Source organism: Carassius carassius, chromosome 34 (genome assembly GCF_963082965.1).
Source record: "Carassius carassius chromosome 34, fCarCar2.1, whole genome shotgun sequence".
Lineage (NCBI taxonomy): Eukaryota > Metazoa > Chordata > Actinopteri > Cypriniformes > Cyprinidae > Carassius > Carassius carassius.
In genome coordinates this window covers 12,403,681-12,430,435 of record NC_081788.1, presented here as the reverse complement: position 1 = coordinate 12,430,435, position 26,755 = coordinate 12,403,681, and the positions used below count along the sequence as shown (strand labels likewise).

General features: G+C 38.9%; 1 protein-coding gene across 1 annotated transcript in view; it reads left to right on the top strand.

The window, feature by feature from the left end:
* Positions 1–21,839, top strand: part of LOC132114416 (nuclear receptor corepressor 2-like) — a 131,693-nt gene extending 109,854 nt beyond the window's left edge. The window contains exons 23-46 of the mRNA XM_059522500.1: positions 576–623; positions 973–1,134; positions 2,480–2,592; positions 2,751–2,853; positions 2,932–3,030; positions 3,142–3,245; positions 5,366–5,513; positions 5,598–5,720; positions 5,825–5,899; positions 6,001–6,215; positions 7,716–8,076; positions 8,161–8,367; positions 8,995–9,249; positions 9,542–9,637; positions 9,740–9,964; positions 12,640–12,820; positions 12,909–13,324; positions 16,836–16,954; positions 17,609–17,946; positions 18,344–18,480; positions 18,603–18,656; positions 18,800–18,985; positions 19,465–19,626; positions 20,169–21,839. Of these exons, the coding sequence (XP_059378483.1) occupies positions 576–623; positions 973–1,134; positions 2,480–2,592; positions 2,751–2,853; positions 2,932–3,030; positions 3,142–3,245; positions 5,366–5,513; positions 5,598–5,720; positions 5,825–5,899; positions 6,001–6,215; positions 7,716–8,076; positions 8,161–8,367; positions 8,995–9,249; positions 9,542–9,637; positions 9,740–9,964; positions 12,640–12,820; positions 12,909–13,324; positions 16,836–16,954; positions 17,609–17,946; positions 18,344–18,480; positions 18,603–18,656; positions 18,800–18,985; positions 19,465–19,626; positions 20,169–20,365 (4,124 nt within the window). The 3' untranslated portion in view covers positions 20,366–21,839. The remainder of the gene's footprint in view (positions 1–575; positions 624–972; positions 1,135–2,479; positions 2,593–2,750; positions 2,854–2,931; positions 3,031–3,141; positions 3,246–5,365; positions 5,514–5,597; positions 5,721–5,824; positions 5,900–6,000; positions 6,216–7,715; positions 8,077–8,160; positions 8,368–8,994; positions 9,250–9,541; positions 9,638–9,739; positions 9,965–12,639; positions 12,821–12,908; positions 13,325–16,835; positions 16,955–17,608; positions 17,947–18,343; positions 18,481–18,602; positions 18,657–18,799; positions 18,986–19,464; positions 19,627–20,168) is intronic.
* Positions 21,840–26,755: the final 4,916 nt, after the last annotated feature.

Here is a 26,755-nt window from a genome sequence, read left to right as displayed (position 1 = left end):
TTAAAAATATGAGAAGCCTTTTGAAAGCAAGTGAAATGAACGAGAACAGAGAGAGAAATTTATCTTTTTCTGGAAAGGGTGGGGATTAGGAGGGGGAATGGGAGAAGGAGTCCTCAACAGGGAAATTTCACTTTGTTTAAACAAAGATTGTTATGATGTTATTCAATTTGGGCACTCAGAATGAAGTTAAAGGGAAAGTTCTTCCAAAAATGAAAATACCGACATCATTTACTCACCCTCGAGTTGTTTCCACCCTGTATAATTGTGATTCTTCTGTTGAACACAAAAGAAGATATTTGGAAAAATTTCACAATTTTTTTTTCTTTTTTTCCATAATGGAGGGGGACCATCAACTGTTGCCCATATTTTTCAAAATATTTTCTTTTGTGTTCAACAGAAAAAAGAAACTAATCCAGGTTTGGATAAACCTGAGAGTGAGTAAATGATGACAGAATTTTTCATTTTTGGGTGAACTCTCCCTTTAAGTCACAAAACTGCTCCTTTCGAGTACTTGGAGAGAAAGAGAGTCTTGGGTCATGGCCATGTGATGAGCTGCAGTGTGTCTGTCTCTGCAGAGCTGGAGGGGAACGAGAGATGGCTTCAGGCTCTGCTACATGGATTACGTAGGTTTACACACTACATGCATTGCATACTCACTTTTGGAGCGGACTCTAATCAAGCGTGTTGGTTTTTGGGAGTGTGAATGATTCGCAGATGTATTTGCATGCCGCTATGCTCTCAGATTCCAGCTTACAGAGTGCTGATGAGGCTGATGATCTGATAATGTGTGTGAGGAAGAGTCTGAATAACTGCTATCTTTGTGTTTTCACCCTGGAGATCGCTGCTTTTGATGCAGGGGTTATGATGATTTGAGCTTTGACATTTTCACCTTCGGCAAAAAAGAGTGTCATAGAATGCTATGCAGTAACCTGTTTGACAGTCATCTTTGTTTGGTTTTGTCCATGTGTGCAGATAAATCTCGAGCATTCTCTCCTCTTGCGGATGGTAAAAAGATTCCTGGGGCTGATGATGTTCGGGCTTTAGGTCTAGGCCGACCAGTGATGTCACCATACCAGCTCTCGCCCAGAGACATGGCCAAATTCAGCCATGAACAGCTGCTACACTATAATCCTTGTAAGACAATATAGCTCTGTTAATTAAGTCAAAAATAATATTATAATATTATTTATTAGGCATGCACTGGTAACGATACTGCTCTCCTGTACGTGTAATCATACTCATAAAAATGCTCCAATTCCAAAAGCCGATAACATACAGTGTGTGAACAGTTCTGAGTCCAGACAAAAAAACAAGGACAACAGAGAGCAGAATGGAGTTATTAGATATTAAGGATGTCTATGAATTATATGTATGTAATTAATATAATATTAAACATAAAATATCATTCAATAACATTAAAAATTTCTGTATAGCTGATAAGCAAAGCAGATGGAGTGGATTGAATGTGCAGAGCGTATATGTTCCATTCAAAGGGCATTAAAGTGTAAGGGACACGAATTTTAATTGTTTTTATTTACAGAGGTCTATTATATCACACTTCTCACTTCTCTAGTAAGTTACGTCTGTGTGTGAAGGTGTTTCAGACAGTGATTTAGCGCATGTGAAGTAAACTTCAACAGATTTCCTGTGCTCAGGAAGCAGGGAGCAATAAACGCTGTGTAGGGACCATGACAATCTGAACACAGTTCATTCATGGAGCTCTCTTCTAACGAGCTGGTTGTCTGAATCAGGTGTGTTAAATAAGACAGACATGCAAAATATGCAGAGCGGTGGTACGCGAGAACTGGAATTGAGAACCAATGGCATAGAGCAATAAAATATGAAAATATAAGAAAAGCTTTGTACAATAAATTTAAACAGGTTAGAAAGGTTTTTTTTTCCTGTACCCAATATATTAATAAAATACAAATGCTATGAAAATACTGGTATTAGTATAAACCTTTACAGGGCAAGTACAAAAAAGTATTGGTGTCGTACTCATTCTGGAAAAATTGGTATCATTGCATCCCTATTATTTATTAGTATTTTATAATAATAAATAATAGGGATGCAATGATACCAATTTTTCCAGAATGAGTACGACATATATATATATGTAGGTATATGTATATATATATATATATATATATATATATATATATATATATATATATATATATATATATATATATATATATATATATATATATATATATATATATATATATATATATATATATATATATATAGAGAGAGAGAGAGAGAGAGAGAGAGAGAGAGAGAGAGAGAATATTAAACTAGAAAACTAACAGTTAATTTACACTCTAATATTTCACACTTTCTGTTTTTACTGTATTTTTGATCAAATAAATGCAGACTTGGCCAGCATAAAATATTGCTTTAAAAATATTGGTGATAATTTCAACATTTCTCCAGTAGTATAAATAAAACTATATATTTTTGAATCTCCCTCTTTCAGCATTGGCTCCTTCTCTACAGCCACAGGAGAGAATGGCTGCAGTGCGGCCTCTCCAAATCCCAGAACCCCCTCCTCTCATTTCCTCTGCCAAACCTGGTGGTTCCATCACGCAGGTAAGAGCACCATTTAATCTCTCACAGTACCAATGTTCTTTGGAAGTCGTATAACTGGGACATATCAATATTATGTATAATACATTCAGAGTGGTTTAATGGTGGAATAATGTGAACCTGCATAATTACACTGGTGAACGTGTTGTTTTGTATTGCAGGGTACTCCAGTGCAATTGCACAACCCATCTCATGGCTCTGACCATGGAAAAATCCCGGCACCAGGATCTCTGGCTCTCTCCTGGATAGACCAGAGGAAAATGGGTGAGTTTGTGTCGTGATTGTGAGATCACACTTCAGCTGTCCATTTTCAATTTCCAACATCTCTTTCTCTGTCCTTAGGAGGGTTTCCAGTGGTTAAACAGGAGCAGTTGTCTCCACGCGGGGCCACCACCTCTCAGGCTGAGAATCTCTCCTCACAGGACTGCGCTATGTCACGGGGTGAGTTTGGGAAAAATCTTTATCCCCCATCTCAATTCAGTTTTAGTTCAAAGAGATTAAAATGCAGCCTCATATCGTGAATCGATTGAAAACATTAACTCTATCCCACAGGCCCCATGCCAGCTGTTCAGGGCGGCAGCATCACGAAGGGCATCCCTGGCATGCGTGTGCACCAAGAACCTTCCGTATCATATCGAGGAGGTTCTATCACTCAGGTGTGGTTAACTTATATTATGCAGCATGTTTTCTCTCACTAGCATTGAGCTGGTGCATTGACTCTCATGCGTATGGAACACAAAGCATTCACAAGCTTGCCATCTGTTGTGTACAAAGGAAATTTGCAGTGAACTTGAACATATTTTTGGTTACAACTGTCAGTGCATTTTCCCGTTCATGTTCTCATTCTTGGAATCCATGAATTACAGTGAGCAGTCAGCTCATATAAAAGCTCCTTCAACAAGCGAATGGAACGGCAGTTTGTGTCAGCCATATCACGTCATATTATGACATAACTGGTAATCAGTTGCCATAGCAACAGGTACACAGTGTCCAATTTTATTCTCTCTTTTTATTAATGCATTTACACGCCTACACAGTCTGACGTTACCTATCACTCAGACACACATGCAGTGTGCCAACTGACCTACTGTGACACACATTACATGCTCAGGCAAATCAGAATGGGTTAGGGCGAGCAACTAATCAGACCGAGGGCAATTCTGTGAGCAGAGATAAGCTCTGTGTTTAGCTGTGTGACATTATTGGCAGATTTATTGAGACATAAGCAGTCGTTGTCGGCAGGGGCGTAGATTACGTGGGGGATGCAGGAAATTCGTCCCCCGCACTTTTTCGGACAAGTGTGTTTGTATAGAAGTTTCAAGAGCTGGTGTGAATAAATATAGATTTAAACTCAAAGAGACAGGATAGTTTGCGCATGACCTGATGTTTTTTTCGGACAGAGAAGGCGAAATGAACTTCACAGAATTTGTATAGTCTATGCAAGGAGCGCTAAACTCTCCTGCAGTGTGTGTTTCATTCATACTCGACGCCAGAGGGCGCTCTCGCGCAGAAAATCCTACCAGGAAACTCCTAATATGGACAACAGTGTCCAGCTATCCTGTATGAAAACAGTTGTTCTCGGTATTGTTTTTTTCAAGTCCAAAAAAATAATCTCCAGCAGGTGATAAATAAAGTATATGAACTATGCAGTGCTAATTGGCATAGCATTTATTACAGTATATAAACTATTCTGCCTTATGTGATAAAAAGTGTTTGTAGTATTACTAGTATATAAACAAATCGTTATTATTTGTTATTGTCAAGCAGTTATAGATTTCTAAGCCAATTAAAAGCTAGAAATTAGAGACACATTTAAGTTGCCTATAGTATCCACTACCATTCAACAGTTTTTGAACGGTAAGCTTGTTAATGTTTTTTAAAGTCTCTTCTGTTTACCAAGCCTGCGTTTATTTGATACAAGTACTGCAAATCAGTGAAATTTTGAAATATTTTTACTAGCCTATTTAATACAGCTGTTTTCTATTTGAATATATTTCAAAATGTAATTTATTGAGATTTCAAAGCTGAATTATTTTTCATCATTACTCCAGTCACACGATCTTCCAGAAATAATTCTGATATAATGATTTGCTGCTAAAATAAAGAAAAAAAAGAAGAAAAAAAAAACTCTTACTATGATAATGTTGAAAACAGCTGAGTATAATTTTTTCAAGTTTCTTTGATGAATAGAGAGTTCAGAAGAGCAGCATTTATCTGAAATAGAAATCTCTTGTAAAATGATGTATTTATCATCATTTAAGAATCCTTGCTAAATAAAAGTATTAATTTCTATAGTTTATTTCACAAAAAAATTATAATAATAATTTAATTTATAATTTCTGTCCCCCTCACTTTTCAAAAGATGGCTACACCCCTGGTTGTCAGTAAGAGTTCACCTGATACAGGTAGAGATATGGTCATATGCAGCTGTATGACACATGGTGTCTTAACTAGAATATCTGAACCTAAAACATTGTCCAGTTAAAGATCAAACTTTTAAAATTAATTTGTCCTGCTGTGATTTCTTGCAACAATTTGAACAGTTTTCTGCCTTTTTTTGTAGCACAAATTCAGTATAATCATATTCTTCATTACTGTAACCTCAAAATATAATAAATATAATAATAATAATATTAAATACCAGTGACACAAAGTGCTTGCTGCTTTGAGTCCTCTTTTTCACAACATAAGGGTCAGACCCAAGGAAGTCTTACCCTCCTTGATGTACATTGTACATTATCATTCTGTTTTAAGCCTTTCCTATCGTTTCTTTCAGGGCACTCCTGCAGATGTCTTGTATAAGGGCACAATAACCCGTCTGATCTCTGAGGACAGCCCCAGCAGAGAGAGAAGCAGAGAAGACACACCTTCTAAGGGGACCTTAGTCTACGAGGGCGTCAGTGGACACATCCTTTCCTTTGACCGTAAGTGTACACAAACATGCAAATGCTTAGAACCTAATAAAGGTAGAAATTGTCTCTTACTCTTGTTTGTTTTTGAACACACAGGGGGTCCAAATTCTAAGGAGGAGGCTCGTGGGGACATGGCTGGGCTGAAGAGGACCTATGACATGATGGAGGTTGGCATTTCTCGTGTTCCATCCATCAGAGACTCAATATCTGCAGCTGAAGGTGAGCAAAATTCACCCTACTTTATCAGTCATGGACAATGGATTTTCACTGTTTGTCCTTTTTCCAGTTAATGTTCCTTCACCTGCCATTTCTCTCTCTTGCAGGCTTGATTGGTCGAGCAATGCCTCACGAGCGCGATAGTCCTCATCTGCACCACATCCGTGGATCCATATCTCAAGGTCAACATTATCTCAGAAACTCAGCCTCAACTGATCACATTTAGCTCATACGAGCTCTTACTCTCATTTCCTTTGTCTTACTTCTCTACTTCCTCTCCCAGGAATCCCACGGGATGACTGTCAGCGCCGGGAGGTTAAACAGATGAAAAGAGAGGGTTCCCCATCACCCCGTGGCCCTGGTCATCCCACTGACACTCTTAAATCACGGTCTCATGAGAGTATGGTGACCACCGTCAAAGAGGGAGGACGCTCCATCCACCTGATCCCTCCTGAGGGGGTTGTGATAGGCAAGCCCAAGGAGGGCTCAATCACCCAGGTGACTGGCTTTGATTGATGTTTCTTAACTTGGTGTGGTAGCATCCATCTGGCAAATAAATTTAAATACAGTAATATCCTGGAAGTAGTGCACTTTTCTTCCCAAGTTTATTTCATATTTAGGGTTAAAGAGAAGTTTTGCCTGAAACTGTTGAAAATAAACAAAATTATGAGTACTAGGGTGTTTTTTTGTTCCTCTACAATTTTAAAAATAAAGGTGCCTGGCAGAACCAAAAACTCTTCCCACAGGTTCGAAGAAGAACCACTAATGAAAAGGTTCTTTATAACCTCATTTCTACTGGATCAAAATCCTTACATTTTTCATACTGTACATTTTTTAAATAGGTTGTTTTTAAATACATAAAAAAAAAACCAAATCTAACAAGACTTGATAAGTTTAAAATGTTTATTACATGTACAGTATACATCAGACATAAATACCACACAACCTTCTGTTAAAGGTACAGGTTGTAGGACCTGCCACTAGAGGGCGCCTACCAAAACAGTAACAATCGCGTGGTTTGTTGACACTAAGAAGCAGCGTGGAATGATGTGATTTGTTGTCTTCTACCCAACCGCTGACGGCCATCAATCAGATGATATGAAAACGATTACCACTTGTCCAACAAATATATACACTCGTGTACATTCAAACACAATAAATGGGCATACATAGCAAATGTGAGTTCAACGATCTCATCTGTAAGTCACTTTGGATAAAAGCGTCTGCTAAATGAATACATGTAAATGTAAAATGTAAATGATTTGCGTGAGTAGATTACATACAAAGTCAAAGCAAAGACGCGATCAGACTGTGGATCAGACGCGTCCTCACGCGATGCCCCGTGTTTGGAGTGTATGCCCCATAATACTAATGTTGTTGATTGTTATAATAGCATACGTTTTCGGTAAAGATACGTCGAGTAAAACAAGCGAGATCGGCATCTCTTTCTAGTTGAAGTTTGTCGCGAAGCTCTCTCCATCTTGAAAATGCAACACCGATGTTGATCCTCGTTCTTTCTCTCCTCTTGTCCCAAACTCTTCTTGGTTCGTTTGGTTGGCCCGTACACTTAGGTTTACGGGAGCTGTCCTTGTTGACAGAACCAGCGGCAGATGGTAAACAGTAATTATGTTCCATAAATAAGTAACACAATCCACCATAAAACATGCAAGAAGTAAATAAGGAACTGCTTGACGCAAGCTAGTGGTTTGCTGGACGCTAGACACTACTTCCACATTTGTCCACGACACTGTTGTCATGTGGTTTCTACGTCAGTAAAGGCGGTAACAAAGGTTAACTAACGTCACTGACAGGCGACTGCACTGCCCCATGTCACTGTTTAGAATGGGAATTTTCTCATGATTTACAAGTAGAGATGTTAGTAATCATCTGGACAAAATATATAACACTAGCCTAGTGGTTTTTGGATATTTTACTGCAAATATCTTACAAATTGTACCTTTAAGTTAACTGAATATTAACTAAATGTGTCTTCTGTAGGGCACCCCTATGAAACAAGAGCCTGTTGGTTCATCTAAGCGCCATGATGTGCGGTCCATCATCGCCAGCTCTCCTCGGCCTTACTCTGGACTGTCCTCTAATCTAGAGCTGAGGCCCGAGCACAGAGGGTCTGACAGGGCCCGCTATGAGGAGGTAGGGAGCAAATCCCGACCCAGCGCTGTGGTCAGCACCCCCAGCTCTCTGTCCCGTACCTCTCCATTGACACTCATTGGAGAGCAGAGCAGCAGACCCCACCACAGTCCAGTGGGCTATGAAGATCTCAAAAGATCCGGCTACCCTCCGCCCTCACACAGAGCCTCTCCACTGTCCGGGAGAGAAACCTCACAGCGTACACATGAAGGTATCATGTTCTACCAATCACTGGAATTCAGTAGCTGGTGTGAGCTGTATGATATTTAAATATGTTCCACTGTGTGTGACCTAGGCTCTAGTAAGGCCCAGCAGCAAGAGAGAAAATCTACTCCCACCCCTCGAGAGGTGAGCTCCACTAAGTCTCCAATGGCAGTTGGTGAGCACACTGCATCTTTGGCTTACGAGAGGATCCTGCAGGGGCTGGGAGCTGAGATGTTTCGCCAGATACCTCTACAATTTGACCCTGCAACTCTTCCCAGGGGAATCCCGATTGACCCAGGTATTTGCAGTTTAGCAGCACAATATTAGGGTGCAAATTTCAGGGAAATTTCAGGGAACGTGTGATTTCCAGACAAGCAAGAATGTATTAAATCTTTTTTTATAAAAAGGTTTTTAAATTTAATTTATAAGGTTTAATTTAAAATTAGCAAATATTTCTATTTCAAATAAATGCTGTTCTTTTCAAATTTTTTATAAAAAATAAATAAATTAGCAGAACAACAGTTTTCAACATTGATAAAACATTTCTCTAGCAAATCAGCATACTAGAATGTATTCTAAAGGATCATGTGACACTGAAGGCTGGAGTATTGATGCTGAAAATTCAGCTTTGCCATCACAGGAATAAATTAAATTTTAAAATATAGTCAAAAAGAAAACAGTTGTTTTAAATTGTAATAGTATTTACCAATATTACAGATTTTCAGTAATAGTAATTAAATACATTTATAAATAATTGTAAATGTAAATACATTAATACAAGTAAATTCAGCTTTGGTGAACAAAATAGACTTTAACAAACCAGCCCCAGACTTATAAGAGGGCATGTATTTGAAAATGAATGTATTATATCATGAATTATGTAATGCATTTCTTGCTTTGAATTTGTTTCTTGTCTCCACAACAGCGTATTACTTGCCTCGTCACCTGGCCCCTGCCCCTGGCTACCCTCACCACTACCCACCCTACCTGATCAGAAGTTTCCCTGAAACAGCAGCACTGGAGAACAGACAAACGCTCTTCAACGACTACATTACCTCCCAGCAGATGCACCAGTGGCCAGCAACTGCTGCTGCCATGGCTGCCCAGAGACCTGACCTGCTCAGAGGCCTAACGCCTCGAGAGCAGTCCCTTAACTTAGCCTACTCACCCACACCCAGAGGTGAGGGCTCCTTAAAGGGGCTTTTTATCCTTCACATTATTTTAGTCTTCTAAAGAAATAGAGCAAAGTTTAAGTCATTATTCATTGACAGTTGCGTGAGAGTTAGTGAACAATGGTATATTGCATTTTTTTTTTTTTTTTGAGAATTATTCCAAATGACTTGGTGGAAGCTGTCATGTAGCTTAATACAAAAATATGCAATAATACCTAAATGTGGGCAATCATATTAAAAATGACATGTTATATACTTATGATCAACAGAGGCACATTCATTTTTACTGTCCATTTGCAGGAACATCTGCATCCCCCATGGATCGTATCACATACATCCCAGGAACCTCTCCAGCTTTCCCCAGTGGGGCCTACAACACCTCTCCCATCTCACCAGGTACAGAGCAACACACTCACTCAAACACACAACTTGATGATTTAAAACTCATTTTTTGTATAAGCGCCATTCACTTCACTTTAACACTCTTTCTCTTAACAGTGGGAGCCTCTCACATGAGCAAGATCCAAGGCAGTTCGACATCCTCGGAGAGAGAAAGAGAACGGGAGAGGGAGAGAGAAAGAGAGCGGGATCGTGAGAGAGACCGAGAGCGAGAGAGGGACAGGGAACGTGACCGAGAGAGAGAGCGTGAGAAAGATCGGGACAGAGAAAGAGACAAGTCCCTTGGTCATGGTAACGTGGAACATGCCCCTATATGGAGACCAGGTGAGTGCCCTCACTGCCTTTTATGGAATTAAATGTGCTTAATTTAAGTTATTTTAATTTATTTTAATTAACTTTTAACTGTTTTACAGCTGTGTTATTTTAGTACTCTTCATATATCACCATTCAGTATACTTATAGTTTTTTTTTTTTTTTTTTTTTACGTTCTATTTCTTTTTTTTGTTCAGGTTTGATTTAAAAAATGTTTTTTGGTCATTTTAGTAGTTACAGTAGGTTTTTTAAAATAATCACTTTTCCTTGCTTTGCAGCCTGAAATGAAGACAGGGACAGTTTTTGTTTTATCCAGCTGTATTTACTTATATAACATCCAAGTGAAAGATATAATGCCAACATGTTAGAAAAAAAAAAACAGTATTACTAAGCTGGAAAAAGGATCAATCTTGTGTGTGTCAGTATTTTGTTGAACTACCTTTTTCTTTAATCACAGTCTTTAGTCTGTTGGGATATGTCTCTACTAACTTTGCACATCTAGACTTTGGAATATTTGCCCGCTCTTCTTTGCAGAACTGTTCAAGTTCAGTTAAATTTGATGGTGACCGTTTGTGGACTGCAGTCTTCAAGTCATTCCACAGATTTACAGTGGGGTTTAAGTCTGTGATCTGACTAGGCCATGCAATAGTTTGTCACGTTCATACTCTTTTTAGTCTAGTTTTAGTCGACGAAAACTTTTGTCGACGGAGATCTTTTGACAGTGCCTTTCTACCCAAAGTTGATTGTTGGCTTCAGTTGAACTACAAAGGCCTAAAATGCTCCAGGAAAGCTCTTTTCATGCTGAGCTAATCAAGATGATCTCAGTTGAAATTCAAATGGCTTTGTGTGCCATTGAGAAGGTGATAAGCTGCACCTGATTTAGTTTGCAATTCGTTTTTAGGATAGGGGGTGATCCTTTTTCCAACTAATTTTTTTTTTGACATGTTGCTTTTACCGAATTTTCCGGACTAGAAGTCACACTTTTTTTCATAGTCTGGCTGTTCCTGCGACTTATAGTCAGGTGCGACTTATTTATCAAAGTTAATTTGACATGAACCGAGAGAAATTAACCAAGAGAAAACATTACCGCCGACAACCGCGAGAGGGCGCTCTATGCTGCTCAGTGCTCCTGTAGTCTACACTGAAAACATAGAGCGCCCTCTCGCGGCTGTAGATGGTAATGTTTTCTCTTGGTTCTTGGTTCTAAATAAATGCGACTTATGCTGCGTTTCCACCGAAATTACCCGGAACATTTGTACCAGGAACTTTTTTCCACAGGAACTTTTTTTTCCCCCCAGACCTGTTGCTTTCTGCGTTTCCACCGTGGTGTAAAGTACCAGGAAGATTAGGCAAATAGACTGGTGACATAGGTCTGCACGCGTTTCTTAATACAAAGTGTGCTGATTTTGGACTTGCATCCTCGGTAGTTCAGACTTTGCTCATTCGACTCGGGAGTGTGATGTCTGCGACGACGCAAATCCGGTAAATCTGCAAACAGCAGCATACTTGATAACTTCAGTCACCTCACCTTGTCTGCTGCCATTTTCCTCACTGTACATTTACAATAAAACGAATTATGATATCAAATACCACTGCCTCCTTTCGTTTTCATTTAAACATAATAACAGCTGCAGACATGTACTTAGTTCAGGGATATGTGTAAATATACGGCCATTAAAATGAAACTAAATATCAATTTGCCTTTTTTATTTTCATTTTAACATATAGATAAATTGAATACAGACCAAAGATTATCAGTTAGATTTACCCAAAATAAATTATATCCTATGTTTAACCTCTAAAGAGACATCAGAGCTTGCGGCACATATCAGAAGGTCAAGCCGAGGTGAGGCTGCTCTCGGCGGATAGATGATCACTGAGCTCTCGCTGATTGAGTGGAGCTCACGTCTCCGAGATCGGTGAAACACATTTTTAAATAGGCACTGTCTTTATAAATAAACCACAGATTTGAGTTTTAAACAACTACATTCTTGCCTGAAATACTTTTAAAATTACATTTCAGGACACAATAACAGTGATATTTAGAAAATGATCTGAATAAATGGTAGTCGAAATCACGAAGCTGCGTGAACTCAACCAATCAGGATGTTTAGCGCCCAAGTCCCGCGCACGAAAGTTTCGGAAATTTGAAAAAATACTACCTCGCCAGTAGGGACTTTCTGAGGGGCATTTCTTTACCTGGAACTTTTATTTCCTGTTTCCTGCAGTGGAAACACACCGAGTCCCGGCCCAAAGTCCCTAGTTCCTGGGTAAAGTTCCTGCGGTGGAAATGCAGCTTTATTGTCCAGTGCGACTTATATATGTTTTTTTTTCCTCGTCATGATGTATTTTTGGACTGATGCGACTTATAGTTAGGTGCGACTTATAGTCCGAAAAATATGGTATATCTTTCACTTGGATGTTATAAGTTGCACTGAGTAAATAAAGACTTCAAAAACTTCATTTCAGGCTGCAAAGCAACTAAATTTTATTATTTTAAAGGATGGGCGATTCTTTTCTATACTTTTATCATTTTTAGTAGTATTTGAGTTTGAATTTATTTAATACACTCATTTACAGATGTAGTTTAATTTAATTAATATTTAATTGTTCTGTGTCAGTTTACTTTAGCAAACAGCAATATGCAGATCAGCGTTGCTAAATGTCTGAACGTTGTGTCCAAACAGGAGCACCTGAACAGATGGGTGGCAGCAGCAGTTCTCGTCCCCCATCTAATCCATACAGTCACCAGTCATCTCCGCTCTCCCCCCGTCCTCAGGACTGCCTGCAGCAGAGACCCAGTGTTTTGCACAACACCAACTCAAAGACCCTGCCTAGTTCTGAGCACAATAGTCCCTCTGTGCTGCGGTGAGTCTTCACTGCTCAATCTGCTGTCTGAGCAGTCCATTGAGGTAAACAAGTTAAAGTTGACTTTGATTTGTTTACCTTTCTTCAGGCAACCAGGCTCTGCTCGCTACCAGGGCTTCAGTGGGCACCTTCGGTCTGGTCTAGCCAATGAGGGTTACCAATCTGGTACAGACTCAAATGCTAAAGACTTGAGCAGAGATGGGATCAAGAGTCATGGGCGTGGAGGTATGCCCAAACATCAGGACCTTTCATCCTCTTCCAAGCCTGACCCCAAGCTGGCCAGCCCTGGTGCCGGTGTTTCATACCCATCTCCTTACAGCCATGCCTCTGGTGCCCACATTGGTCTGCCCACAAGTCGAGGGCATCCCTTGCTGGCTTCTGAAAGCAACAGCAGCAGCAGTTCCATCCCGTCCCGTGGTGGGGATGGCATCAGCAGCGCGTCAAGTAGGGAAAAGACTCAAAACAAAGTGATGTCCATACAGGAACACGAACTTCGAGCACTCGGTAAGACCACCATGACAGCGGCCAACTTCATAAACGCGATAATCATGCATCAAATTTCTTGTGATGCGGCGATGCCAGAGACTGGTGCGCTCGCGACCAACGGCACCTGTGATGGTAAGATGCTCTGGGACCTGTGGGCTGTTAACGTCACCTCCCCTACCCTCCCCGTCCTTCCTGTTCTCTACCAGTCCACCAACAACTTTCCCATCCCTCCACCCTTTCTCCTACCCCTCCTGCGTCCCTGCCCCTCCACGCCCCCTTACGTCTGTGGCCTAGTGCACGCTCGTGGTGGTTGGCATTGATCAGAATCAACCCAGTTTCCATATTCTTTTTTTTTTTTTTTTTTTCTCTCTCAATATGCTTCTGCCTATTGCTTTTTAGCTTTTTTTGGCATCTGAAGCATTGCTTAAAGAGCACCAAAGGTTTTACCTCCCCTTCTGTATCACCTAAAGGCCCGGGTATACTTCACTTTATTTGTTTAATTCTGTCCCGTGCACAGCCGTGGGTGAGCGTGGACAGATAAGCTCACGACACATGCGCAGTACCACCTACTTGACTAGCGCTGTCTCAACATGCACTTCACACCTGAGCTGTAGTACACATACCCCATCCGTGAGCCCTCCTGATGACAGATGAAAATGATGTAATGTGGACGGTACGCGGATGGCCGAAGTATACTTTGGCCTTAAAGGGTTAGTTCACCCAAATATTAAAATTACGTCATTAATGACTCACCCTCATGTCGTTCCAAACCCGTAAGATCTCCGTTCATCATCAGAACACAGTTTAAGATATTTTAGATTTAGTCCGAGAGCTATACTGTCCATGTCCAGAAAGGTAAGAAAAACATAATCAAAGTAGTCCATGTGACATCATAGGGTCAGTTAGAATTTTTTGAAGCATCGAAAATACATTTTGGTCCAAAAATAGCAAAAACTATGACTTTATTCAGCATTGTCTTATCTTCCGGGTCTGTTGTGAGCGCGTTCACTGCAGTGTAGTGATATCCGGTATCCGGAACTGAATCATTTGAAATGGTTCGCGTCTCCAATAAGCATTAATCCACAAATGACTTAAGTTGTTAACTTTTTTTATTACATGACTGACACTCCCTCTGAGTTCAAATAAACCAATATCCCGGAGTAATTAATTTACTCAAACAGTACACTGACTGCACTGCTGTGAAGAGTGAATTGAAGATGAACACAGAGCCAAGCCAGATAACGAATGAAAGATTGACTTTTCAATGGAGGGACTGAGAGCTCTCAGACTAAATCTAAAATATCTTAAACTGTGTTCCGAAGATAAACAGAGGTCTTGCGGGTTTGGAACGACATGAGGGTGAGTTATTAATGACAAAATTTTAATATTTGGGTGAACTAACCCTTTAAACCCATCTAATCATTTGCCAAATTTTGAGGGAAGATTCTGCACCTTTCAATCCAAACTTCCACAAATGAATTTATTGAAGCTCATTAAATGATTTGAGCTTCTGATCTGTAACGGCCACAGGCGTATATCTTAGTGAACTGGTAATTCACTGTATGCCCTAATGGTCCAGAATGACGTGTCTGGAGACAAGCTTCTCTAGACCAGAGAGAGACCCTGAGGTGAACTTTAAGAGCTCAGTCATCCCAGAGTCATGAGGTTTCTCATTGTTTCATAATGTTTTTAACGGCTTGCCTCGTGTTCGCCCTTTATATTCTTCTACTTCTTTTTTTTTGGGGGGGGGGGGGGGGGGGCATTCCATAGCTCTTCTTTTTTGCTTCCCGTTTCATTTCCTGTTTGGGAGGGAGGGCACTCTGACACTTTGACAGTTTAATAGCTGCATGAGGCAACCAAATTATACAAGTTATAGAGAAAGAGGGTCAAGATGGATCTGGAGCTGAATGATTTTCAAGGTGTTTGGTTCTTAATAATTGTTGAATATCTGGATTCTTCCGCCATATTATTGAATCTAAAGCCAAAATACTGAAATCAGTCTTGCTTTTAGTACACTACTGTTCAAACTTTTGTGGTGAGTGAGATTGAGAAGTGAGAAGTCCTTTATAATGTTACCAAAGTTTTCTGTTTCAAATAAATTCAGTTCTTCTGAACTGTCTATACATCAAAGAATAAAAAAAAACAGTTTCCTTGAAATATTAATCAGCACAACTGTTTTCAACAGTGATAATAATAGTTTCCTGAGCACCAAATCAGCATATTATAATGATTTCTGAAGTATCATGTGACACTGAAGACAAAAGCTTTGTCATTACAGGAATAAATTCCATTTATAAAAATGGTAACATTTTACAATAAGTTCTCAGTTAGTTTAATGCATTAGTTTACATGAACTAACTGTGAACAGTATATATTTATAGCATTTTATAAATTTTTGTCAGTTATTAAAAATATAATTGTTCATTGTTTGTTCATGTTAATATACAACTTTTGATTTTAAAATTGTTAGCAAATGTAGAAATTTATAACATTAATAAATGCTGTAGAAGGGTAGTTCAAGTTAACACAACTTTAAGAAATGAAACCTAATTTTAAAATGTTACCAAAAAATTGTAATAATAGTCCATAATGTAACCATTTTACTGTTATTTTTCATGATAATAACTGCAGCGACAGTGACCATAAGAGACTTTTTTCAAAAAATATTGAAAAATTATTACAGAGCCCAAACATTTAAAAGGTAGTGTACAGTATATTGTTATAGGACCACATTTATGAGGGCGGCTTCATCAAAAACTCTAAAACAGTTGCCAAGTGTCTAAAACCATTATGTGGGATCAGAATCAATAATTCCTTATGACTCACATCTCTACATTTAACCAATATTGTTCTTGGATGTGCTTAGTCTATTAAGATTTTTCAATCCATTTGAATTGAATCCATGATTTGTCAATGTAAATATTATTGCTATTGTTCATATTATTTTTAGTTTAATGTGTAGCTTAAACCATTTATATGTGGGAGGTTTTCTCAAAACTGCCAAAAGAATGAATACAATCATTAAGCGGAATCAGAATCATACAGTAGCCCTTAATCAGATGTTACCACATTTGTCACTCAGTATATACGTTATTCTGTTGTAAAGATAAGAATGGGTCGTGTGAAAATAGTGGGAATATCCAAATGTACAGCTGCAGAAAAAGGAAAATATCTTTGGCCTGGTAATAAAGCAGACATATCCACCTCTCCTATCTTCACAGCTCATTTTAAACACGCATTTTGCTTCTGTTGTATTATTGTTTTTTTTTCCAAAGCATTTCTGCTAATCGGCACAGTGCTTACCCTCCGCTACAGTCAGATGCCTCCATAATGTTGGCTTGATATCTTAACACACGTGTGAGCAAGTCATTGAGTACCGTAATCCCAGAGAGTGTATGTGACCGCACAGCTTACACACCCGTCTCTGCTCTTACCCTCAGAGTAATCCAGAGCCTTCTGCCACACCATACTCAAACACACTTTCATGTCTTCTCTTCCTGTCTGTGTTGCTTTCCTGTCCTCTCTGCAGCTCACCAAAAGGCACTTGAACAGCTGTACGGGTCTGAGGATAGACTTTCTCCAGGCCAGCAGCCGCCGTCTGCCGTCAAAGGCTCTCAGAGAGTGGTCACCCTCGCCCAGCACATCAGTGTAAGTGCCAAAATATTTTACAAAAAATTCCCTGCATAATAAAACAATCAAAAAAAAATTCTAGTGGGCAAGTATTGCCCTTTTATGGAAAATTTAGTTCAAACCCTGGTCATAACCATCTGTTTTACAGTTTATGCAGTATCACAAAAGAAATAGTGTTGCTGTTTAGAACATAAATATGTGACCCTGTTTCACAAAACCAGTATTAAGTCTCTGTGGTATATTTGTAGCAATACCCAAAAATACATTGTATTGGTCAAAACTATTGGTTTTTCTTTTATGCCAAAAATCATTAGGATATTAAGTAAAGATCAAGTTTCATGAAGATATTTTGTAAATTTCCTATAGTAAATACATTAAAACTTATTTTGTGGTGAGTAATATGAATTGCTAAGAACTTCATTTGGACAACTTAAAAGGTGATTTTCTCAGTATTTAGATTTTTTTTGCACCCTCAGATTCCAGATTTTCAAATAATTGTCCTATCCTTACAAAACCACACATCAATGGAAAGCTTATTTATTCAGCTTTGAGATGATGTATAAAACTCAATTAAAAAAAATTTACCCTTATGACTTGTTTTGTGGTCCAGGGTCACATATTTGTACTTGTCACCTGCTTGCACATCACCAAATGGATGTCTTCTCTTTACAGGAGGTGATCACTAAAGACTACACACGACAGTCACAGCAAGGCCAGATAGGTGGTCAATCATCTCTACAGCCTGTGTTTGGGTATCACAACTCACCTGTGCTGGATCTCACCCGTCCTCCCAGCACCCCCCAAGCCCAGACCCCAACAGACCCCAGTGCCCGCTACACCCCAGAAGGCACTGCTGCTGAGAGGGAGAGAGGGAGAGACAGGTCTCCTCAGAATAAGGCCTCTCCAGTGAGTCTGGGTGCCGATGGAATTGAACCTGTTTCACCACCAGGGGCCATTTCAGAGCCGGAGATGCCAGGAGCCGCCTACCCTAATGAACAAGCAGAGCAGGGGTATATAACACACAAGCAGATGCACTCACATAATAGTGATGGGAGCCAGAATCATTGGAGTGAATCGGCTCTTTTGAACAGTTTAATAATACATTTTTCAAAACAATTCAGGGGTCTGTCCAGTGGATCCTTTTCACATTTCCCTTGGTTCACAGAGATGGAAGTCATCATAAACTTCTATAGTGATGGAAAGAAAATTACAACAAATATAATTTTTGCATTTCCATTTGTTAATGTTAATAACTGTTTAAGCACGTCATCACAGTCTGTGAAAAGAGTCCATTCTTGAACGAATCAGTAAAACTATATATGACTCAATAGAATGATTCATTCATGAATTGGACAACACTAGAGCATCATGCATTTTCATTTCTCGTTCTCCACTCTTGTTTCTCAGTATGGGATCTCGTTCTCCGGCCAGTAGCTCTCAACCACCAGCCTTCTTTAGTAAACTGACTGAGAGCAACTCCGCCATTGTCAAGAGCAAGAAGGAAATGATTAAGAAGATGGTGGTGGGCACAGAGGCTGAATTTAGTGAGTTAATGGGACTGAATCTGAATCTATATATATATATATATACATACACACACACAACAATATATGTTATTGTTGCTAGCTAAAGGGCTCAAACTTATCTCTTCCGGTCTCCGTTTTAGACCAGGGCCAACCTGGGACAGAAATCTTTAATATGCCTGCCTCTACAAATGCAGGTGAGCATCTCCTCCAGTTGTGGTCTGTTCCCTACAATAGCGGTTCATTTTATCATACTGTCATGTGTCTCAAGGAAAGCTTGCTAAATAACACTTCACACACTCCTGTGTCTTTAACACAACCACTGTAACATCTCTTTTAGGACCCGTGAGTGTGCGCAGTCACCCAGCACCAGAGGCCAGTGGTAATACTATAGGTCTGGAGGCCATCATCAGGAAAGCCCTCATGGGCAATTATAATGAACAGCCGGATGATCGCTCACCGTCCAACTCTGTTGGGCCGTCATCTTCAGCGGATGGGCGTTCTGAAGACCCCTACTCCCTGCCAGGTGCGCCAAATAAACCCTTGATAATTCAGCTACCTTCATGGCCAGCAGGTGTCAGGTTTTGGAGCCATTTCTTTGACCAAATGTCCTCACAGAGATAGTAAATTATTATTAGCAGCATGGGATAAATTGTTACATATTGTGCCTGTATTTAGTGCACTTGTGTTTTCTTATCCTGTTATTTTTATTTATTTATAAAGGGCATTTAACACAAGCTGTTTGATTTGGCATTTGTTTAGTTTTTACAAAGAAACAGGTGAATTTCTGCCAAAATATGAAGTTCATTTCAAGTCTAGAATAAAATAAGCATAGTCTCTGCTGTCTATTAGTTGCATATGCATAGTTTTTCCCTGTTGTCCATGATCCTATCAGAACAGACTTGCAAACCATTTTTGATACAGTTGACAGTGATTTTTGAAAAACACAGGCATCTTAATATTTGTTTTTCTGAATATCTCTTTGTGTCCTTTGTTTGGATTCAGTCAAATCCAAAGGAGGGCGCTCTAACGGTCGCAAGACTAAGTCTCCTGGTCTGTCTGGAGGAGAGAGACCTTCATCTGTGTCCTCTGTCCACTCTGAGGGAGACTGTAACCGTCACACCCCACTCACCAACAGAGTGTGGGAGGACAGACCCTCATCTACAGGTACACACACACACACACACACACACAATCACAGTATGGGGGAGAAACGTATTAAATAATAGCAACATCTCTAACTAAAATAACTCAATCAATTTCAACTAATATTTCAAATAATTATATAATACATTTTGAGAGAAATTAATAATTTCAGGAATGTTTCAATACCTGACTTTTCTCAAAGAATCTTTCTCTAAGAAGAGTTTTCTACAAAAATATTAAGCGGTCCAGAAGTTTTTAGCATTGATAAAAATTGAGCATCTTCTTAAACAACAAATCAGCATATTAGAATGATTTGTGAAGGATCATGTAAATTCAGCTTGCCATCACATCAATGAATTCTGTTTTAAAAATGCATTCAAATAGAAGTTATTTTAAATTGAAACAATTTGTAACAATATTACTGTTTTTTCTTTATTTTGATCAAATAAATGCAGCCTTGATGGATCATACCTCTTTTAGAAACAATAAAAAAATTGAATCAAATGATACTGTGCATTTTATTTATATATTTTCTGATCTTTATTTCTGGTTCTTCCTCTCAGGCCCCACTCCATTCCCCTGTAATCCCCTGACCATGCAGATGCGTCTCCCCAGCGGGATGATGTCGGGACCCTCACCTTCCCCTACACAGCAGGGCGCGTCTGCACCTCCACAGGGCCAGACTCAACCCCGCACCTGGGAGGAAGAACCCAAACCTCTGCTGTGCTCTCAATACGAGACCCTATCAGACAGCGAGTGAACACACACCTCACGCCATGTACACTAGGACTGAACGTTTGCTGCTTATGAACAAAAACTTGTTACTGTAAACAGGGATGTTCGTGAACACACACGTACTCATGTCCATACTGACACACACTTGCGGGAACACCTCAAGTGCACACACTCACGCCATTAGTGGAAGTGCATTAAATGGCTGCAGACGCGTGTTGTGTCAGTGTGTTTGTGAATGCACACACATGTATGAGCGTGTGCATCACTCCAGGACTACTTGTAGGATGAATCACTTTTTAGGTTTTTTTTTATATGAATATATATATATATACATCTATTTGTGTCGTCTTGCAAGCCTTATCAGAGTTGACTCATGGACTCATCTGTTTTGATGATGTGTTTTGGAGCATTCCTCATTAGACTGCTCAGGACACACCTTTATACTGTAATACAACTGCAAATTGTTTGTTTTGTGCGTGTGTGTGTGGTGTAATGCTAAGGCTGAATGAATCCTCTGCAGAAATTAGCACTCACCCACACACACACACACACACACACACACACACACACACACGTACGTATGTATGCACTCTGTGTTTTCATGTGCATCTGCAGTCCTTCATGATGGTTCACGTGTTGCCAAGATGACCCTGTTGTTTTTTTACGGATCTGATGCTGTTGGGCCTTCCGAGTATGTGTGTGATGAGACAAGATGTTAGCCAATCCCTGCACTAAACTCTACTGGTTTTGAAGCAGATTTCATTTCATCCTGTAACATTCTGTCCTTACCTTGCTACTTCAGAGAGTTTACATGGGCGGCCAAATCATTGGTTTACAGGGTACACATAATGTTCATTAGTTGACATTAAACCTTCATTTTTTTTAACTTGAGTTTTGACACTCAGAAGCGGCTCTAGCTGACCAGTAATACATTGTCTTTTCAGTCATCTCTGTCATAGTTAATAGGAGATATTTTTAGTTTTGAACTTTTTTATTTTTATGTACATGAACCTTGTTTGCATGTTTTGTTTTTTTGTAATGAGTTAAGCACTTAGTCGTCAAACGGTTCCTGTCTGCGTCCTTCAATAGATGCCGGCCTGATAGCAACTTTTTACACAGCATTTATTTTTGTTTACTTTCTTATATAGTATTTTGTTTATTTGTTTCGTCACCTACCTAGTCAAGTGTTCCACTCTCTAGCGACAATCACTGGCAGAGAGTTGAACGAGTGGACACGTCTTCAGGGGAAGCTGCTTTATCAGGTCTGAACGTCCCAGCAGACCTGATGTTTTTCATGTCATCTGTTTGTTGAAGAGTTGAAGCCATGCTGTCTGGCCAGTCCTTTGACATCACTCACTGAGAGCTGCTTTACTTTTGCTCTTTGTGCTTGAAAGAATGGTTCGGGATGTTTTTTTTTTCTTTTCTGTGGGCTCATTTAAGGAGATGATATATCCTGCATAATAAAATAAAGAGGTGAGCAGATGCCACACCTCATATAACCTGTAGTCCTTCACTCTGTACAGTTTTAAAGATAATTCTAGTGTTAAGTGCCATGTATTTGACATATACATTTCTGAAGTTAAAACTACCAAGTGACTACGCACAATGTGTTTTTTTTTGTTGTTGTTTTTCTTTCTTTTCTCCTTGCTATGTCAGGGTTGTACAATTTGTCACGCAGGCACAATTTAAAACCGTGAAAAGGACGTTTACTGTGTCAGTCTCCTCTCCAAAATGCCTCTTTTTCGGACCACCTCGGCGGTGTGGTTACTAATTTCTTTGCATGCATATTAGGTATAATGAAACATTTTAATCCGTATTGTTTGAGTTTTATTTGTCACATGGTTTTACTATGAAAGGCATCTTTAACTATTCAAACTGCAATACTCAATGTAATCTCCAGTCTTTGGAGAAAAACTTTTGGAAGCTAATTTAAGGATGAAACTTCAGCAGTGGGTTTTATCCGGTTTGGGAGCTTTTGTTGTTGCTTTGGTGATCGAGGACAGATTTAGTGCACTACCTAGTGTGGTTTTGTAAAATGGGGCTTTATCTTCAGTCTCTTCAATTCCAAATACACTCTCATCAAGATCCCTGAATGGGGTGTGTGAACAGTAGCTATATATATATATAGCTATATATATATATATATATATATATTTTTTTTTTTTACCATAACTTCTACACAAACATCCCAGAATGCTCTTCTCTGATTTTGAGATTCATTCTCTGACATATCACTCCAGACAGTATTGTATTTAGTGGACAAGTCACTCTAAAGTTCAGTGTTTTCTTGTGTAACGAGCCCTCTTTCCTCTATATTGACTGTTTGTTTGACCTTTTTACTGAGGACAGTTTTGCACTTTCCTTAGATGAGGAGGCATTCTCATTTGTAACTGATAAACATAAATGAAGCTGAGAGATTTTCAAATAAATGGAGGACAGAGGTGGGAAAACAGTGGTAATAGTGGCCCCTCTTAAGATTGGAAAGGCTAACTGGGTATTTGGGTGGCATCTGTTTTTGTACAACCATTTTGTGCATCGTGCATTTTGTTTTTTGTTTTGCATTAAGACCCACTGTATTATAGCGAGGAGTGTAAATAGACCTAAAAGGATGTACATATTTATGTGATTTGCTGCAAGATTGATCTTCACACTGTTGTATTTCAACATGGCCACCAGCAAGCTTTGTGGATAGCAGTGTAAAAATTAAATGGAAAAAAACAGACACTGCCTTAATGTTTAAATAAAAAGCTTATTGCCATTGACTCATTTGTGTTTTTTGTTATTATTATTGTGACACTGTTGTGATTTACATTGATTGTTCTGTTGTTGGTAGTATTTATTTATTTGTAATTTTATGTTAGCATTGCACATATCTGGCGGTTCGGCTCATAAGACCTGCACTAATGAGTTGATAAACTGAATCAGATGTGTGGAGAGGTCCAAAATGTGCAGTTCAGGGGTGAGGGATGAGATTTGGGCTGTGCATCCGAAATCATCTCCACACCCAAATTCTAGTGCTGCACGGTTTGGGTAAAAAAATTTTTTATTATAATTTTAACCTGAAAAATAGCAAAAATTATATATACAATTTTTGCTATTTTTCATGTTAAAATTGTAATAAAAAATTTTTTTTTACCCAAACCGTGCAGCACTAGAATATATATATAAGGAAAACCGGGGGCTTGTACCATGATGGTGGCTGAACAAAAAAATATATAAGTAATGTACTTACTGAACAATACTACTCAGATCATGTAGCCAAAGGGGACTCCAGTTATGAGCAAAACAACATACAACTCTGAGTGTGATACAAATAAGACTTTCTAAACACAAACTATTCTAAACACACGCACATACATGCAAACAGTTTAGCAATGGAAAGAGAGCTTAAGCAGAGTACAGGAATACAATAAGTTATAGTATTGTTGGAGATTGAGCAGATCAACAGCCTTGAGCAAAGCATCAGTTTCTTAGTTGTAACAGCAGTCTTACCGGCCAAGGCTCATTGATGCTCGTGAGGAGCAAAGGCTGGCCCATGTGGTCTGATCCAACAGACAAGCTACTGTTGCTAAAATTGCTCAGGAAGTTAATGCTGGTGTTGATGGAAATATGTCAGAAAACACAGTACATCACAGTTTGTTGTGTATGGGGCTGCATAGCAGCAGACCAGTCAGGGAGCCCATGCTGACCCATGTCCACAGCCGAAAGCACCAATAGTGGGCACGTGAGCATCAGAACTTGACCACAGGACGACGAAGCAATTGAAGAAGGGGGTCTGGTCTGATGAATCACATTTTCTTTTACATCATGTGGATGGCTGGGTGTGTGTGCGTCACTTACCTCGGGAACACATGGCACCAGGGCCAACTATGGGAAGAAGGCAAGGTGGCATAGGCAGTGTGATGCTTTGGGCAATGTTTTGCTGGGAAATCTTGGGTCCTGCCATCCATGTGGATGTTATTTTTAGACGTACCACCTACCTAAGCACTGTTGCAGACCATGTACACCCTTTCATGGAAAGGTATTCCCTGGTGGCTGTGGCCTCTTTCAGCAGGATAATGCTAATATGGTCAAGAAATGGTTTGAGGTGCCCTACAACGAGTTTGAGATGTTGACTTGGCCTCCAAATTCTAGAAAGGACCTCTACATCCCTGAAAGACAGCGGAGACCAGGACAACTAGAGCCCCAGATACAGATCCCCTGTAAAGACCTTGTCTCAGAGGACCACCAGGACAAGACCACAGGAAACAGATGATTCTTCTGCACAATCTGAATTTGCTGCAGCCTGGAATTGAACTACTGGTTTCGTCTGGTCAGAGGAGAACTGGCCCCCCAACTGAGCCTGGTTTCTCCCAAGGTTTTTTTCTCCATTCTGTCACCGATGGAGTTTCGGTTCCTTGCCACTGTCGCCTCTGGCTTGCTTAGTTGGGGTCACTTCATCTACAGCGATATCGTTGACTTGATTGCAAATAAATGCACAGACACTATTTAACTGAACAGAGATGACATCACTGAATTCAATGATGAACTGCCTTTAACTGTCATTTGCATTACTGACACTGTTTTCCTAATGAATGTTGTTCAGCTGCTCTGACGCAATGTATTTTGTTTCATGCGCTATATGAATAAAGGTGACTTGACTTGACTTGACTTGACTAGTGGAGTCCATCCCTCGACGGGGCAGGGCTGGTTTTGCAGCCAAAGGCAGATCGAGATTACGAAGGTAGTCATAATATTATTCCTAATTGGTTACTGATTTTTTTTTCCTTCTTTTTTTCTTTTACATAGTCATAACTGTTTAAACTGGGAAAAACAAAGTGGATCGTACCGATCAGACAGGGCACCACAACACTCCTGTTGCCAATCAGAAATAGTGGTGTTTACACCCATTTGGGAGGAAAAAGAGTAGGACATTTCTAGAAAGAGATGGTTAAGACCTCACCTGGCTGAGGGGAAGAGGTCAGAGGAATATGACTGGGAATATCATAACTTTTGATAATTTTTATGCATCCTTGCTAAATGAAAGTAATAATTACTATAATTTATATGATATAATAAAAAATAAGAAAAAAGAAGCTTTTTAGTGGTATGGTGTATAATGTTACAAAAGCTTTTTATTTTAGATAAATTCAGATCTTTGGATCTTTATTTTCATCAAAGAATCCTGAAAAAAATGTACTCAATATTACTAAATATTGATAATCAGCAAATCAGCATATTAGAATGATTTCTGAAGAATCATGTGATGCTGAAGACTGGAGTAATGATGCTGAAAATTCAGCTTTGATCATATAAATATATATGATCATATAAATTACATTTTAAAATATATTCTAATAGAAAGAAGTTATTTTAAATAGTAAAACGATTTCTACCAAAAAGCATGGGTAACTTTCGTTAGGGTTTCTAGCATCAAATAAGTAATAAAAGAAAACATATTAGAAAAACTTTAAAATACATTAGCGTGATGAGAACTAAAATGATAGGGATTTTTTTGGTGATTCTGAGTAGCTATTTTACCTGCTTGATGTTGCAAACTAATATTAGTTATCGTATTTTGAGTTAAAACAATTAATCAAACTAAATGGTTGGTAGCAAATAACTAAAATCTGTAAATATCTAAATAAATTTGGTGGATATATATTAAAAACTTGACCACAAATCAAGTTGAACAGTTGAAAGGTTATGGAAAGTCATTTGTCGAAATGTGTAGGAATTGCGTCCATATTTAACCTAAAGTCAGTGGATTACTAGCAGCACCAGCAATAAAAGAATAATAAAAAATAAAAAAAAGTTTGCTGTGCAGCGCAGTTGGGGCGTCTCTTCACTGCATTATATTTGTAGCCATGTTGACGCGTGTTGAGCTCTAGAGGGCGCTGCTGACCTTCACATGACCCCAGGCTACAGTCAGTTTGCAGTTCTTTGTTTGTTGCGGCTATTGATTTATGACAACAACAAAAAAAGACCTTTTAACAGTCATCTTGTTTTTATGCAGCTGAAAGATTGAAAAGCAGCTTAGGAGGAATTATTTTGCTCAAACATTTATATATATATATATTTTTTTTTTTAATTTTAAATACAATATTTCCTATATATTTCAAATATTTTAATATTTTGCTCTCCATATTTCAATCCAAGAAAATACATTGACATATGTTGCAAAAGTTAAAAATCTTTGCCTATAACATGTTATCATAACACATTTGGGTGAATATAACAATATTTAATGTTTAAAATAGTTATAATTTCACATTTAATATTTAAAATTGCAGTATTTGAAAAATGGCCCAATTATCCTGAATTAACCCCTAAAGCCTCTTATTTGTTAAACACTATATTGAAGCTTTTTTTGCATTATGATGAAACTCAGAAAAGTTGCCAGAAATTGTGCACTCTGTGAAAATCAATATAATTA